The sequence below is a fragment of the Mustelus asterias genome, chromosome 10 (genome assembly GCF_964213995.1).
Source record: "Mustelus asterias chromosome 10, sMusAst1.hap1.1, whole genome shotgun sequence".
NCBI classification, from domain to species: domain Eukaryota; kingdom Metazoa; phylum Chordata; class Chondrichthyes; order Carcharhiniformes; family Triakidae; genus Mustelus; species Mustelus asterias.
Genome location: NC_135810.1, coordinates 75102960 through 75121548, shown reverse-complemented (window position 1 = coordinate 75121548; position 18589 = coordinate 75102960). Strand labels below are relative to the sequence as shown.

The 18589-nt window shown below is 42.9% G+C and overlaps 1 protein-coding gene across 1 annotated transcript in view; it reads right to left on the bottom strand.

Moving 5' to 3' along the window:
• LOC144500046 (interleukin-18 receptor accessory protein-like) overlaps positions 1-18589 on the bottom strand; it is a 44526-nt gene that overhangs the window by 9230 nt on the left and 16707 nt on the right. Inside the window, exons 6-8 of the mRNA XM_078222808.1 lie at positions 15724-15850; positions 7300-7445; positions 2506-2655 (exon numbers count right to left, since the gene is read on the bottom strand). Of these exons, the coding sequence (XP_078078934.1) occupies positions 2506-2655; positions 7300-7445; positions 15724-15850 (423 nt within the window). The remainder of the gene's footprint in view (positions 1-2505; positions 2656-7299; positions 7446-15723; positions 15851-18589) is intronic.

Sequence of the window (18589 nt, the reverse complement as noted above, 5' to 3'; positions counted from 1 at the left end):
TTAGGGCAGTTGTGGCTGTGTTTGTCCGGGTTAGGTGGAGGGTATGTTGGACAGAGGAATAGGTGGGCCTCCCCCAAGATGTCTGCTTCTGGATTGCTCCCCTATTTAAGACTTGGTTCTCCTGTGGAAGTAGTGTCCTGTTGCCTGTGGGGCCTGAGTGCAAGTTTGGGAGCTTTGGTTCAGCATTTTTGGAGTCTCTCTTAGAATCATAGAATCCCTACAGTGCAGAAGGAGGCCATTCGGCCCATCGAGTCTGCACCGACCACAATCCCACCCAGGCCCTACATATCCCACCCAGGCCATACATATTTTACCCGCTAATCCCTCTAACCTACGCATCTCAGGACTCTAAGGGGCAATTTTTAACCTGGCCAATCAACCTAACCTGCACATCTTTGGACTGTGGGAGGAAACCGGAGCACCCGGAGGAAACCCACGCAGACACGAGGAGAATGTGCAAACTCCACACAGACAGTGACCCGAGCCGGGAATCGAACCCGGGACCACTGGAGCTGTGAAGCAGCAGTGCTAACCACTGTGCTACCGTGCCGCCCTTTCGTTAGAGATTAGGCTGGTTGGAGGAGAAGATCACCTCCTCCAAGTGGTCTTATATGGAGACTTCCAGTCTGTCCATCTTCCCGATTTGGGCTCCCCCGCGGAGGTGAGGTGTGCAGGGTTGTTGGTATAGGCTCTGATTTGTTAAAGGCAATTATCTTGCCAGGAGAAGGAGGCTTGTATCTCTCCCGGTGATACTTTGTTCAGGGGTTTCTTGACAATTTTTCTTCTCCTTATTAAGTAGGGTTTCTTTGGGGGAATATGGTTAAAATTCTTCAGTGATGGGGAGCCTGATCACTGCCTTTAATATGTTTGGAGAGGAGGGAAGTTTGTTGCTTTGAGAGCTTAGGCGAGGTATATGAATCCTTGGCTTACTTATTCTTGTACATAAGATCAAATGCTGCCACATCACATTCATACTGATGGCACTAACCTGATGTTCTCCCATTTCTGGGTCATCCTTTTATTGCTTTGAGGTCCTGGGATACTGAATTAGGCCCTGGTTGGTTGTAATTTACTCCATAGTCCCGTATATTATGTAGCTCTGTCTCTGTTACCCTGAGGAGGAGGATGTGCTCCATGGGGCCATGTGCTCATGGTTTTACCCTGTTATCCTATTATCTTGAGATTCCCCCCACCCTTTCTGATATCCTTTCTTTATCTGTATGTGAGGAGACACTGACTATAATGTTTGCAATGATGGATAAGTTGAATTGATTTGATAAATTAAATATTTGCTGGTCTTTTCAGTATGTTTATGTAGAATAATGATTACTCTGTGCTGTGCTAGATTTTGGGAATTTATTGCATCTTGTCATAAATGTAAACTGAAAACTTCCAAATAAACATCCCTAAAAATATATATATATATATATATTTACAATAACTTTTGGAGGAAAAAGTAGCACGTCACTAACATACTGAAGTACAAAAGATAGCAAATTAAATATTCAAAAATATATTCTATTATTTTTCAAATATCATAAACTTAATCTGAAAAAATATAGAAATCTAGAGGGGAATGTCATGCTCCCAGACCCAGCCACCCCAAATACCTAGGACAGATACCTAGCCACTGCCTTCACACTCACTTCTGGGCTGGTCGCCAAATTATGGGGGGCAGGTAAGATATCAGCCAGCCCATCCACTCTTCGACCTATGGAGGCCCTTAACCTGCCAATTAAAAGCCAGTTAAAGGGCTATTTCTGGCCCCACCATGATAATATGTGCGGCTGGGAGACATAATGGGGGTGGCCAACCCACCACTTCACCATCTAAGGTTAAAAGGCAGGAAGAAAGGGAGGTACCTTCTTTAAGGGGTGCCCTGTGGCCATGGGGAACCCACCATCCCTCCCAAAATGCTACTCCTCCTTTGTGACTCCCTCTGCCTTCATCAATAAAAGTCCTATTTTTTTCAATTAATGTTATGTTTAGACTAAACTAAAACAAAGTATAATAGAGCTGCAATATAATGGCCCCAAATGATTATGAGACTGTCTATCCATGGAGAGATTACAAGCAAGATGATTTATAATTAAGAAGTTATGATTTTTTTACTTTTTTTATTCATTCGTGGGACAAGGGCCTCACTGGCTGGCCATCCCTAATTGCCCTTCCCTAGTTGCCCTTGGAGGGCAGTTGAAAGTCAACCACATTGTTGTGGCTCTGGAGTCACATGTAGGCCAGACCAGGTAAGGACAGCAGATTTCTTTCCCTAAAGGAAATTAGTGAACCAGATGGGTTTTTCCCGACTATCAACAGTGGTTTCATGGTCATCAGTAGATTCTTAATTCCAGATATTTTATATTAAATTCAAATTCCACCATCTACTGTGGCAGGATTTGAACCCAGGTCCCCAGAACATTAACTGAGTTTCCGGATTAATAGTCGGGTGATAACACTGGGCCATCGTTTCTCCTGAATTATTTTTTAACCTAGAATTTATCTTACCTCCAATGGTTTCATCCTTCGAGAAATAGTGTCGGTAAATAAGAACAATTTCAATCCAAAATTTATAGACTCCAACACACCCACAAACAATCGTCACAAATATTAGCGATGTAGGTATGGTTATCACTTTTATTTGGAAGATGTTGGACTCTGAAAGCGCAATATAAAGAAGGAAGAATATTATTAGGCTTTAGCATATAGGAATTCAATTTCATTTAACAAACATTTTATTCATTCTTTACATTTGAATGCAAGTTATTATGACACCTCAGCTTATTCAAACAGATAAGTGAAATTTATAATCAGGATCAAAGATAGAGTTTGTCTTCATACAAAGTAATTAGCCACTAACAACAACTTATATTTCTAAGGTGCCTTTAACATGATAAAACATTTCAAAATGCCTCACAGGAGCAATATGAAACAAAATTTGACACTGATCCACACAAGGAGATCTTAGATCAAATGACCAAAAGTTATAGGTTTTAAGGAGGATATTACAGTGGGAAATTACAGTAGGGATGGAAATTCCAGAACGTAAGACCCGATAGTTAAGGCATGGCCGCCAATGATGGAGCAATTAAAATCCAGGATGCTCAGGAGGCCAGAATGAAAGCACAGATATCTTAGAGAGTTGTTTTCAGAAGAGATTACAAAGATAGGGAGGGGTGAAGTCATAGAGTGATTTGTAAAAACAATACAGGAGTGAGAGGGGAACAGTCTTTCAGTGAGTTAAGTTAAAGGCAGCAGAGATTTGAATGATCTCAGATTTACAGAGGCTGGAATGTGGGAGGCTGTCCAAGAGTGTGTTGGAATGTAAATTAACAGAAGCATAAAGGCAAAACTTCTGGGAAATGCAAAAACTTCTGGGAAATGCAAGGGGGTGGGGTGGGTGGGGGGGAATCTTAAAGCGTTAAAGAACTAGTTGGCTGCTGTTTGTAAGTTTTCCTGTGTGTATAAGCTTTCCTCAAACCCCTTTTCACACACTGTTGCTGGACAATGTTCATTTGGTGCCATCTGCTAGCCAATTGCTGCTTTCCACCAGTTTCAGGCAGGCAGCTAACCTGCGGCATGCAATTAGTATCCTGGAGTTAAAATTGTCTGGGCTCATTACCCACTCCCTGCACTCAGTTAAAATTAGGACTGAGATTGCAGTGACCTTTCTTTTCCAAAAGCATACATTATCGATAAGATTTGTAAAGGTATATATTTGTAAAGGTATATATAAGTGGCAGCTCACAGTGCAATGCACGGTGCATTGGGTTAAATGTGATAAATTTATATTTACAATGCAGATTCCTGCCACAGCTGCAGCTTTCAGTGTCAGCTATGGGTCAGATACCAGCATTCTTCATCTCTCAATCGGAGCGGTTTGATCTTTGCTTGCTCAGATATTTTTGTATGTCTGTGGTTGGTCAGGGGTAACACCAAGGTAAATGCAAACTCTATTTTATGTCAGTGTTCAAGATGCCAGTGACAATTTGTATGGGCAATGGAATAAAATGAATCTATGTTGACCAGGCAGAAGCCAGCTTGTGATGAGGAATATTTATTAATACACGTTTGGAGAGCAGTCTCATGTCAGTCAATCTGGGAGACAAGGAGACTCAAAGGGAAGAGATGCCACCAGCAAAGGAAGGACTCTGCCTAGAATCCACTAATAGGCAGAGAAGTGGGGCTAGCCATTTGCTTCCCAATTTGAAGGGCCATCCTGAGTATTTTGCACTGCATTGACTGATGGAATGGTACTGAGGGCAGAACCAGGCAGCATTAATGTAGATGTCACGCTTCTACCCAGGGTGTAATAATAATGCACTTTGTTATGATTGCTCAGACATTAGTATATGTAATGAATAAAATACAACCACTGTCACCAATAGGGTTATTGATTTGAACCCATTCAGACCCTGAGAATAAAGGGTTGACTCTGATAACCTGAATTCCAACAAAGGCCAATGCCATATCACAGCCTCCTCCGTGTGGTGGCACTGAGACTTCGAGGCATGTAAAAGGTATCTGACAGGGCGGGCCATTGCCACCACTCACCAACCTATATCTTGCTGCTTGTTTGAAAGTTCTGGAAATGAGGCATTCTGCCAGATAGCTTTGATAGTCTGCTTGGGGAAATCATCTGAGAGGACCCACTAATTCCTTTTCTAACAGGACTTCAAAAACACTATGGGCAGAATTCTCCCAGGGGTGGGGGAGAGAATCCAGCAGATGTCCAAAGATCAGCTTTACTCCATCACAAATTTTCCGTAGGATCCTACACTGGTGCCTTTCATGGGGCGAATCTGGAAACCAGCTGCTGGCCGGAGTGAAACTGACTTTCATCCCATTAATGGGATGTGGGCGAAGATCCAGCTGGGTCTGACAATGTCACACTCACAGGGTGGGCTCATCACCAACAACTTAGGCTATTGAGATATTGAGGTGTTTTTCCTCAAAACACCAGATGCTGTAAATCAGCCACTTTCAAACCAGGGAAAGATGGGCTTGTCAGGAATGTGATTAAAATTTGTGGGGGGAGAGGGAGAGTAGTTGGCAGTTGTGGGGTGGGCTGGCCAGGGTGGGGAGGTTGTTGGGTAGTCAGGGTGCCGGGTTGGGGGTGGGGGTGCCGGGTTGGGGGTGGGGAAGGGGGGGGGAGGTGGGAATTGGACAATCGAGGGAGGGAATTGGACAGTCAGGAGAAGGAAGGTCAGACATTGGGTGAGGGGGGTTGTGCAATATGGTGGGGGGCGGGGGGACATCCCCTGAGTGTGTTTTCAAAAGTTGGAGTAGTCCCATGTATGATTGGGGAATTCCATTTTAGGGTGGAGGTTGGGGGGGCCGGAGTCCCATTGGGGGGTTTAGTTGGCAGGTGGGGGGATTCCCATGGCAGTTCTGGTATGTGGAAGGCATTAAGTGGGGGGTGTCTGTACAATAATTACTAAGAGTCTAGAAGTATCACAGCTTGGTATGGCTCCTGTTCTGCCCAAGACCGCAAGAAACTACAAAAGGTTGTGAATGTAGCCCAATCCATCACACAAACCAGCCTCCCATCCATTGACTCTGTCTACACTTCTCGCTGCCTCGGCAAAGCAGCCATCATAATTGAGGACCCCACGCACCCCGGACATTCTCTCTTCCACCTTCTTCAGTCAGGAAAAAGATACAGAAGTCTGAGGCCACATACCAATTGACTCAAGAACAGCTTCTTCTCTGCTGCCATCAGACTTTTGAATGGACCTATCTTGCATTAAGTTGATCTTTCTCTACACCCTAGCTATGACTGTAACACTACATTCTGCACTCTCTCGTTTCCTTCTCTATGAGCGGTATGCTTTGTCTGTATAACGTGCAAAAACAATACTTTTCACTGTATGCTAATACATGTGACAATAATAAATTAAACCAAATCAAAAGAAGAGGCTTAATTCTTCTAACTTTTTAAAAATTCCACAAAAATAATTAAAATATTTTCTAACTCAGGGAAGGGCTGACGGCCCGTTTCTGAGTCTTTTGCCCATGTCACTGAGAAATGCATGATCAAATATAAATGGGAGCAATGAGTTGCCATTACAAATATCACCAAGACATTAAGTATTTGCTCAGGGTGTCAGTGTTAGCAATTTCTCCTGAAAGTGGACCCTGTGCCAGTGTCTGTGTACCACGGTGGAGTGGCTGGTGATGAGTAAGGGAGGGGGTTGAGATGTTTCGTGGTGCCTCTAGCCCCTAAACATCAAGCACAACAACACCACACAACAACCTGAGAGACAGCCAGACAGTCTCCCATCTCACTCTCATTTGAAGGGAAAAGCCATTTAAAGTGCTCCTGCAAGGTGAAGGATGTATTCTCCCATCTCTTTAAAATTCTCATTCCCAGGGCACAGTGCAGTGTGAAAGGGGTTTTTGGGGGACTGCCATTTGTAAATGGTACGTGAGGAGTGGGTTAAAGGGAGAGGACTCAGTGCAGCTGAAACCCCAGACATTTGAGCAATTTGGAGAAAACTGTTGGGACATTTAGTGAAAAATCCGACTGTCCTCACAAAAGCGGGATGCCTGCCCACTCCATCTCACACCCTTTCCGATAGTCTTGCAAAATGCTCAATTCAACACAAGAACAATACAGGGAGAAGAAGCCAACCTTGCTTCATTCATAGAATCACTACAGTGAGAATCCCTACAGTGCTGAAGGAGACAATTCAACCCATAGAGTCTGCACCCACTCTCAGACACTGACAGAGTACCTTATCCAGGCCTTTTCCCCCACCCTATCCCTGCAATCCCACACACTCACCGTGGCGAATCCACCTAACCTACGCATCTTAGAACACTATGGGGCAATTTAGCAAGACCAATCCACCGAACCTGCACATCTTTGGACTGTGGGGGGAAACCAGAGCACTTGAAGGAAACCCACACAGACACTGGGAGAATGTGCAAACTCCACACAGACAGCCACCCAAGGCTGGAATTGAACGCGGGTCCGTGACGCTCTGAGACAGCAGTGCTAACCACTGTGCCACCATGCTGTACTCAAGATTTGATCGGAAAGCATTCTGATTTTCAACTGATAATTAAAACTATGTGTATGTGTCATGAGTGCGTGCACAGATTGTATCTGTCGGACTTTCTTCCCATGAATCTAGCTAGCTTCAGTTCCAGGTTAGGACAAATATGTTATACATCTCTGCCCTGCCTTCTCTAACCGTATTGCAGAAATTGAAGGATTTCTCTGAAACTATAACCAGTTTTTGTTTTGATGTTTTCTGAAACACGTGACACTGGAGGCATCCACTGCTTGTTTCCTACCTTTCTCTTTGAGTCTGAGCTCACCAGATGAATTTCCCTGGGAATTCTGGGAGAAGCATGTGAAGTTAGTACTTAAGTCTTCCTCAGCAACTTTACTCAGAAATGCGTTCCGAATTAAAGTAAATCCTTCGATTGTTTTTGACTCCCTGAAAAGGTTAAATGAGAATTGGTTTTAATTTATTTCAAGGTAAAGAAGTACATGGTATGCTTTTTCAATATGAATAAAACAATTGGACTGTTTGGTGAAGCTTTTTTGATCTTGATTTTTACACTAATATCGTAGAATCTGAATAGAGTATATTAGCTTTAACAAAATATGTCAAAATTGCACTGCACAATATTCTATGGAATTGCTTTGGCAAAGATTTTAACTAAACCATTATTTTACATGGTTTGCCACCTTTGTTAAAATAGTATTTACAGGAAAATTGTACGATTCATTAGTCTCTTCAGCAGAATTAATGCACAATTTCAATGCAGCTCAATTTTAAACACGACCTGCAGCAGCCTTTCTCATAGTGGGTAAGGGGAAATGTGATCTTATTACTTATAAGACACAACAGGGGGAATTTTTCACTCTGCACAGAGTGCTGGCGAAGGTGAAAAAACTAGCGTGTATCTCTCCAGCTGCACAGCTGAGTTTTCTCTCCAGAAAATCTGGGGGCATGGTTTTTGCCATCACATTGGTGGGCAGGACCTGATAGAGCTGGCAATACTGGCTCCACAGAGATCAGGGCACCTTTATTTAAAGGGTGACCTGGTCTGCGCTGAAAACAATACTCACGGATATGGGGAAATGCTCCCTCTTCCCTATATCCCCCATCCACACATTGGGGAGTCCCCCCCACAATGGAGCTCAGCAGAAGGCCTGCCCCAGCACTGCCTCCTGGCAGTGCCAGCATGGTTGTGCCAGGGTGGCACTGCCAGGTTTGTACTGCCAAGGTGGCCCTGGCAAGGGGCAGTGTCAGGTTGCCAAGGCATTGCCTGGGCATCTCACTGTCCCCCTGGGAGCTATGCTTACTTGTGCACTCTGACGAGTTCCCCTCGACTGCTTCACATTTTAAAATACCTGTTGTAAACCTCACTGTATAACATCACATCAACACGGAGGAAATTCTTTCCGTGGGGGGAGCTTATAGTGGGGAAGCCCTTTAATAGTATTTAAATGTATTCAGATGTATTTAAATGAGTTCCTGCAAAAGGCAGGAACATCATTACATCACCAGCGAGGGCAGGGAAAACCAGAAAATTAAATCTCGCTGCCAAGAATCTCATTTTCCAATTTTTGCAAGATTTTGCACCCATGTTGCCGTTTGCGCTCCCAGTAGACACAGGTGTAAATTTGCCCCCAGTAAAATATATTTTCCTGTTATTGTTTTTGGGCATGTTGTGCCACTTTGGCAGCAACAAGGTGAAGATCAGACAAAGAGGATTATATCCTTATAATGGTGTTTGCTTGATGATTACTTGTTTAAGTACAGAATTCAACATGTCCAAACGCAATAAAAGCAAAAAGTGCCCAATATTTTGACAGGGCTGCAGTAATTGGATAATATTCATTTTTCTAAAAATTGAGTTTTATAGACATGTTCAGGCTTAAATACCATGAGTAAGTGTAAAGGCTGAGATAGGTTGAATGAAGCTAGCAGCACTGGGGAGTGAGTGTAGCCGTGTAGACAGATGATATTAGAAGGATGGCCCTGGGGTCTGGGAATATCATGACCAGGTTACAGGTGGTAACCATGGGTCTCCAATATGTCTGAAAGAATTAGGAGAAGGATTCTCAGATGTGGGATCACTGGAATTTGAGCACAGGATTCTGGTGGGAGTGTGTGCTGTTGGGAATGGAATTGGTGGGTGGAACCTTAGCATATTTCATCCCCATTGATGTAGACAGGGGCATGTTCTCCACTACGCTTCCTGACGTCGATGACAATCTCCTTCGTTTTGTTGACATTGAGGGAAAAATTATTGTCGTCGCACCAGTTCACCAGATTTTCTATCTCGTCATTGTTTGAGATCTAACCCACTAAGGTGGTGTCATCAGCAAACTTGAAAATCAATTTGGAAGTGAATTTGGCCATACAGTCACAGGTGTATAAGGAGTATAGTAGGGGGCTGAGGACACAGCCTTGTGGGGCACCTGAGTTGAGGATGATCGTGGAGGAGGTGTTGTTGCCTATTCTTATGCTCTCCTCGTGTCTGCATGGTTTTCCTCCAGGTGCTCCAGTTTCCTCCCACAGTCCAAAGATGTGCAGGTTAGTTTGATTGGACATGCTAAATTGTCCCTTAGTGTCCCAAGATGTGTCGATTGGGGGATGAGTGGGGCAAATGTGTGGGGTTATGGGCATAGGACAGGAGTGTGGGCCTGTATAGATGTTCTGTTGGAGATTCGGTGCAGACTTAGTGGGCTGAATGGCCTCCTTCTGCATTGTGGGGATCCTGTGATTCCTGTCGGGATGCTATGAATGGGGATGTTGGAGTTTGGCAGCTGTGGAAAGATGTGGTTGGGAGTGTTGGGATGGCAATAATGGAGATGAGATTATTGAGCACTAAAATGAAAGCAAAATACTACAGATGCTGGCAATTTGAAATAAAAACAGAAAGTTCTGGAAAACCTCAGCCAGTCTGACTCTTCTTTGGAACAACAAAGAAGTTTTGAAGGTGAGTCATATTGGACTTGAAACATTAACTCTGTTTCTCTCTCCACAGATGCTGCCAGACCTGCTGAGGTTTTCCAGCACATTCTGCTTCTATTATGGGTGTATTGGGAATAGATTGATAGGACTAGAAGATACGTCACAGAATGTAGAAGCACTGGAAGAAGAGATATGAAGTCTAGCAATGATGGGAGGGTAGTTGTGAAAAAAGAGTGCATTTCTGTTTTGGATTATTTGACCTATGAGGTTATATGGCCTTGTTCCTGATATCCTGCATGTGAGAGTGTTTATTGTCAAACCACGTCTTGTGTCTATGGTCGTATCCTGGTGTTCCTCTCTCTCTGAGGTTTCCTTTTGTTATCTGGATCAGTGGGATGCTGATTTAGGCTCTGATTTATTATATTTGATCCCTTGAGGTTTCCCTCATCTTGCCGGGAGGGAGAGGGTTGTCTTTCCCCGAGATATCCTGTCTGTGGATGTCTTGATGATACTTCACCTTCCAGTTGGTGGGGTGTACTCGGTGGGGAAATGGCTTGCATTTTCTGGCTGATGATGGGGTTTGAGCGGCACCTCCGGTGTGGCTGGAGATGAGTGAGGTTTATTTTGATGTGAACCCAAACATGGTGTGAGCATCTTTTGCTTATTGGCTCTTCTTTTATCTTTGTCAACATCCCTTACTTTCTTTGGCTGTAGGCAAGGGCAGCAGCTATCTTGAAAATTCGTACTTAGACGTGCGGAGATTATATTACAGGTTTAGGTCTCCTTAATGGAAGGTATCCTGTTATTTGTGGGGTCCAGGGGTAAATTTGGTTACCTGGGCTGTGTTTTATCTGCACTCTTCCCGTGAGGCTGTGTGGCTCTGCTCCTGTTATCCTGTGGCTCTGCTCCTGTTGTCCTGTGTTTGAGGGTGTATACTATGTGTACTGGTTTAGGGATTGTATCCTGGTGTCCCCTCTTTCTATGGTATTCTTTCATTGCTTGGAGGCTTTGAGGCACTGTTTAAGGCTCCAATTGGTTGTATTTGACCCCATAGGGGCTCCCTTATGCTATGTAACTCAATCCTTGTTATCCTGTGCGTGAGGATGTGCACCACTGAGATACCATGTGCTCATGGCTTCATCCTGTTATCCTGATATCCCCCACTCTATGTAATATCCTTTCATTATCTGTACGAAGGGAGGTGCTGATTACAACAAATTGTAATTGATAGTTGATATTCCAAACTAATTGTAATATTTGCTGGTCTTTTCTGTATGTATATATTGAAAAATGATTTTCCTGTACTGTACCAATCCTTGAGTGTTCTTCAGTAAAAATATACTTTTAAAAAATCACAGCGGCACGCCAGGTTTTTCTCAACCAAAAAAAAACATAAACTCAGGGAAAAGACAAACTGATTGCAGAGATTTCACAACATATGAGTTTCTAATTAAAGCGCCATGAGTGTCTAAGGTGTAAAATCATGAAAACAGCCATAATTGGGCCCAGTTTTAATTCTGTGCAAGTGAATGGGCTTGAGTGAGTTAAAACCTCACCCAAAAATTGTCCTTGATCACAGACTTCCTTATGATTGTTACAGATTGACTATCTATTCAAAACAGATGGGTGGATACTGATCTAATATTATCAGGAGAGATACCCTCATCTATTGACATTGTTAAAAAGAATTGGTGTTATATTTCTGTGAGAAGCCTATGTTACCAGTGGACCATGTGGTAAATGAATTCATTTTAGGGCAGCAAGGTTTAGCACTGTAGCACCCATGGTTTCAGCGCTGCGGTGCTGTTTTGGTTCCATGTCTCACATACAGCCCACGTAGGAGAGCATTTTGGGGAGGTCAGTAGCTTAGGCATTACAAGCATGCACCAGACTATACAGACTAGGTAGAGGAGCACATAACGCTCTTTTGATGCCAGGGTTGCCATTTTCAACCTTGTTAGTCCAGTTACATGGTCTGTTCAACATTCATAGCTGAACGTGCATTCAGCAGCAGCCCCACCAACTCCACCACAAACTGTGATATCTAAACAACAATCCGTTGTCGTGGATTTCAGGAAGGGAGCCATGCTCCCTAACTGAATAGGGAATTCACAGACATAACTAGATAGCAGAATTAATATGAATACGTATCTTGGTATCGAAACCTGGGACCCCTTGCAGAGCGAGATTTAACTTGGAGATGTTAAAACAATGATTGAGGGTTGAGCTGATTTCAAATACAGTTATTCAATGGGAGAAGTGAAATAAGAATCTGTGTATTCGAACACAATCAGAACTGCCTAGAAACTCAGAGTGCTGGGAGGGGTTATAGTTGCAGGGCCGTGAAGTGTCTGGAAATTGCAATGGATGTACGTTGATAATTAGCAGATCTCATCTCTGTACATTAATAGCTAATCAGGAGCTATTAACGTGTACCCTAGACTTATGGAAACCAGAATTCTGCTATACAACATCATTGAATATGTAATGGTGAAAGATTTCTGAGCATTGGACATGACTCCAAAAAGATATGTTTCAATGGGACAGGGTGTAAAAGTGACACTATAAGAACAAGGGAGCAGGCCATCTTGGACTGGGTGCTGTGCAATGACAAAGGATTAGTTGGTAATCTAGTTGTGAGAGAAAACTTGTGGACAAGTGTCCATAAAATGGTAGAATTCTATGTTACGATGAATAATGATATTGTTGGTTCTGAGACCAGGATCCTGAATCTCAATAAAGGTAGCTATGATGGTATGATACGTGAATTGGCCATGACAGATTGGGAAAAATTACTGAAAGGAAAGATAGTGGACAGGCAATGGCAGGCATTTAAAGAACAAATAGGTGAACTCCAGAAATTGTTTATTCCTGTTTGGTGCAAGAGTGAGAAGGGAATTGTGGCCAAACCATGGCTTACAAGGGAAATTAGAGATAGTATCAGATTCAAGAAAGAAGCATACAAATTGGCAAGAAAAAGCAATAAGCCTGAGGATCAGCAAAGAAGGACCAAGCGATTGATTAAGAAGGGGAAAATAGAGTATGAAAATAAGCTAGCGGGGAACATAAAAACTGACTGTAAAAGTTTCTATAGATATGTGAAGAGAAAAAGATTGACAGGAATGAATGTAGGCCTCTTACAGTAGGAAACGAGAGATTTTGTAAGAGGGAATAAAGAAATGGCTGAGGAATTAAATTTGTACTTTGCTTCAGTCTTCACAAAGGAAGACATGAATAATGTACCAGAAGTGCTGAGAGAAACATATTTTAGTAAGGAGCTGAAGAAAATCAGCATTAGTAGAGAAATGGTTTTGGGGAAATTGATGGGATTGAAGATGGATATATCTCCAGGTCCTGATAATCTTCATCCCAGAGTACTTAAGGAAGTGGCCCTGGAAATAGTAGATCCTAGTGCCTGGTGGTTATTTTCCAAAATTCTTTGGACTCTGAAATAGTTCCTACACATTGGAGGGTAGCTAATGTAAGCCCGCTATTCAAAAAGGGAGGTAGAGAGAAAGCAGGGAAGTATAGACCAGTGAGCCTAACGTCGTCAGTACAAGGGAAGTTGCTCGAGTCTATTATCAAGGATTTCATAACTCAGCATTTGGAAGGCAGTGGTATAATCAGACAAAGTCAGCATGGATTTACAAAAGGGAGATAATGTTTGACGAATCTACTGGAATTTTTTGAGGATGTAACTAATAGAGTTGACCAAGGAAAACCAATGGATGTGGTTTATCTAGACTTTCAGAAGGCTTTCGACAAGGTCTCACATAACAGACTATTATGTAAAGTTAAAGCACATGGGATTGCAGATAATGTCTTGAGATGGATAGAAAGCTGGTTAGCAGATAGGAAGCAAAGAGTTGGCATAAGTGGGTCTTTTTCTGACTGACAGTCAGTGACTAGTGGGGTTCCACAGAGATCTATGCTAGGACCCCAATTGTATATATTAATGATTTGGAAGAGGGAACTGAATGTATTATCTCCAAATTTGTAGATGATACAAAGTTGGGTGGGAGGATGAGCTGTGAAGAGGATGCAGAGATGCTTCAGCATGATTTGGACAGGCTGAGTGTGTGGACATGTCATGGCAGATGCAGTATAATGTGGATAAATGTGAGGTTATCCACTTGGGTAGCAATAATAGGAAGACAGATTATTAGTTGAATAGGTGTAATTTGAGAGAGGAGGATACTCTATGAGACCTTGGAGTCCTCGTGCATCAGTCACTGAAAGTAAGTGTGCAGGTACAGCAGGCAGTAAAGAAGGCAAATGGCATGTTAGCCTTCATAGTGAGTATAGGGATAGGGATGCTTTGCTGCAATTGTATAGGGTATTGGTGAGGCCACACCTGGAGTATTGTGTGCAGTTTTGGTGCCCTTGCTATAGAGGGAGTACAGCGAAGGTTTACCAGGCTGATTCCTGGTTTGGCAGGTCTGTCATATGAGGAGAGACTAAATTGGTTAGGATTATATTCACTGGAGTTTAGAAGAGTGAGAAGGAATCTCATAGAAATTTTTAAAATTCTAACATGGTTAGACAGGGTAGATTCAGAAAGAATGTTCCCAATGATGGGGGAGTCCAGACGAGGGGTCATAGTTTGAGGATAAGGGGTAAATCTTTTAGAACTGAGATGAGAATAAATTTCTTCTCGATGATCAGTCATGATCAAAATGAATGGTGGAGCAGGCTCGAAGGGCCAAATGGCCTACTCCTGCTTCTAGTTTCTATGTAACTAAGTAATGAGCTTGCCCTGCAGAGCTGGCTTTCTGAGAGTCCAGGTCTCTTTTTGCAATGATATTGAAGTCTGCTGTAATTCTGCATCCAGTCAGGCTCTCATCATGGTTACTTTGTTTCTCCTGACCACCCTCAATTTGGCAAGTAGTAACCTTCTCGAAATTATAGGCCCCAATAGATTTTCCCCATAACAATTGGGCAGGGTCATCAGTTTCCTGATGATGGCCTCAAATGATTTCCAGACCATACCTGTGAGGACTCATTATCCTCAGTATCGGACAGCGGCATCGGAGGGACGGGAGCCAGCGATTTACAGATCCTGTGTAAAATCAAAAACCGGGACTGGACACAGAGCTACAGGGGGTTTTAAGTGCATATGCTAGCTTTAAGTACTGCCAGCCTCGCACAAATTTGACCCATTGGTTTGGTATGCAGAAACATATTTAGTGTTGGGCTACTGTCCTCCTTATAATGAGAAGGCAGCATGAAGTTTGCACGCTGCCTGTACCACAATGAATGGGCATGGCTTAACTGCATATTGCAATTTCCTAACACTTCATCAGGCTTTATCAAATTTTTCCTCCAAAGTTTCTGGGCTTTTCAAAACTAGAACCAGAGGGCATAACCTCAGGCTAAAGGGACAATCCTTTAAAACAGAGATGAGGAGGAATTTCTCCAGCCAGAGAGTGGTGAATCTGTGGAACTCTTTGTCGCAGAAGGCTGTGGAGGCCAGGTCATTGAGTGTCTTTAAGACAGAGATAGATGGGTTCTTGATTAATAAGGGGATCAGGGGCTATGGAGAAAAGGCAGGAGAATGGGGATGAGAAAAATATCAGCCATAATTGAATGGTGGAGCAGACTCGATGGGCCGAGTGGCCTAATTCTGCTCCTATGTCTTTTGGTCTTATGGTCTAAATCTGAATGGTGGGAGGTAAGAATAATTCTCTTATCAGTTTTTGCCCAATTAACTTATGATATAAATGATCAAATCACACCATACAAATGATCAATATGCGCACCATAGATCTCAGTGGCCAATACTTACTGAACTTCATCCTGTTGGAGTCTTATGTTTTCTGCTTCATCTTTGCCATTTGTTAACCATTTGATTACAGGATGAAAATTTCTTTCGTAACCAAAATAAACTTCGCACGTTAATTGTACAGGTTGTCCTAAAGTGAAATGTGTAAACTGTTAGAAATGGCTTTTGTAGTGAAAAATACTAAATTGACTCCTGTCACCTCAACCAAGCCTTGCTTTTTCCAATAATAAACTGCTTCACGGGCTTACCTGTACATGTAATGCAGCATGATAGACTGTCTCCAGTTCTCAATGGGAAACCCTCTCTCTCAATTGTGTGCAAGGAAAAGAACTTGCCAAACAAGCTTGGCCTGTAGCACATTTGGCTACAGATCACAACATTTGACAAGGAGGCAGCTCCTAAATACTAAATTGGGAATTAACACACTCTGCACAGTACCTTTCCAAGCTTTCTACATATTTTTTGTCCTCAAAGCTATACACTAGACCTCTCTGTTTTTAATTGTACAGGGCATTGGTGAGACCACTTCTAAAGTGCCATGGACAGCTTTGGTCACCTGGCTTAAGCCCTGCTTCCATCAGACTTTTGAATGGATCTATCTTAAATTAAGTTGATCTTTCTCGACACCCTAGCTATGACTGTAACACTATATTCTGCATCCCCTCCTTTCCTTCTCCCCTATATACTCTATGAATGGTATGCTTTGTCTGTATAGTACACAAGAAACAATACTTTTCCAATACATGTGACAATAATGAATCAAATCAACTCATATACTGGCTTTGGAAACACTTCAGAGAAGGTTCACTTGGCTGATTTCTGGGATGAAGGGGTTGTCTTATGCAGAAAGGTTGAGCAGGTTGGACCTATATTCCTCAGAGTTTCGAAAAATGAGAGGTGACCTTCTTGAAACACATAAGATTCTGAGGGGCTTGACAGGGCTTATGCTGAGCAGATGTTTCCCCTCATAGGAAAAATCTAGAACACGGGGGCACAGTTTAAAAATAAGAGGACTCGCATTTGAGACTGAGATGAGGAAGAATTTATTTTCCCAGATGATTGTTAGTCCGTTAAATTCTCTTCCCCAGAGACCGGTAGAGGTTGGGTCAATGAATATATTCAAGGCCGAGTCAGATAGATTTTTTATCTACAAGCGACTCCAGGGGTATTTTCTTTTAAGAGTTATTATTGACTCAAAACATTAACTCTGTTTCACTCTCCACAGATGTGGCCAGACCTGCTGTGTTTATCCAGCACTCTGTTTTTAGTACTATGCCCAATTGGTGACTCCTATTCCAAGGATACTGATGATGATAGTGTTGCTGCTTGCAAACAACTACCATTTGCTTAATATGAGTGTAGTATTTCTTTGTTCTTCAAAACCTTATTTAAAGGATCCCACACTTTCAGAACCTATCTCAGAATACCAATGCACAGCACCTTTGCAGTGCCTTTTAAGGGGAGATGATGGCCTAGTGATAATATTGCTAGGCTATTAATCCAGAAATTCAGCTGATGTTCTGGGGATCCGGGTTTTTTTTAAAAGTTTATTTATTAGTCACAAGTAGGCTTACATTCACACTGCAATGAAATTACTGTGAAAATCCCCTAGTCGCCACATTCCAGTACACTAAGGGGCAATTTAGCATAGCCAATCCATCTAACCTGCACATCTTTTATACTGTGGGAGGAAACTGGAGCATCCGGAGGAAACCCATGCAGACACAGGGAGAATGTGCAAACTCCACATAGACAGTGACCCAAGTCGGGAATCGAGCCTGGGTTTCTGGCACTGTGAGGCAGCAGTGCCAACCACTGTGCCACCGTGCCGCGGGATTGAATCCCGCCACAGCAGATGGTGGCATTTGAATTCAATAAAAAATATCTGAAATTAAGAATCTACTGATGATCATGAAACCATTGTCCATTGTCAGGAAAACTCATTTGGTTCACTAATGTCCTTTAAGGGAGGAAATCTGCCATCCTTATCTGGTCTGACCTACATGTGACTCCAGAGCCACAGCAATGCGGTTGACTCTCAACTGCCCTCAGGCAATTAGGGATGGGTAATAAATGCCGGCCAGCCAGTGACGCTCATGTCTCACAAAAGAATAATTTAAAAAAATACTCACAGCAACCAAAAATGTTAAAGGAAAGCATAGACAAGAACCAAAAAAGACAAAGACAGAAAAATCAGAGCTCAGAGCAAAACTGGGCAGGGTTCTCCAGCCCCACACTGTGTGTTTCTGGTGGCAGAGCCAACTCGCCATTGGCCATCAGTGGGATCTCCCAGTCCAGCTGATGTGTACAGAGTTTTGCCTTGTGTGCACCCTCCACCATCAGAGAACCCGCCACAGTGGGGGAGTCGCCTTTGGCGGGACCAGAAGATCCCACCGGCAGGAAAGGCTGGAAAATTCTGCCCAAATAATGCATTGGGCAAAACACAGCAACACTGTCAAGTAAAAATTAGCTTCTCCATCAGCCATAATACGCCTCCACTATGAAGGCGCTCATTTCAACAGATAGGTGTTCAGGATCCCAAAAGCACCCATACGTAATAACTTCAAATGTCACTCATCTGCAGGGGCTTTCAGAGAGGACGTACATTTGAATGAATAATTCATTTAAAGGAAGCTTGCACATATCAGTGATAATGCCTCATTCTTGCTTGGATTAAAAATTGCCAGTTTGAAAATAGACTCATGGATTGGGTGCTGACAGCCATGAACTGAGATCCTATCACTGACCTGTAATGATCAGATTCTGCCCTGCTGTGGAAACTTGGGACAACAGGGTTGAGCAATCAGCCCACACAATTTCCTGGTATTGAGATTATACTGGGGGAAACCTGTGATCTGTCATTCCCAGT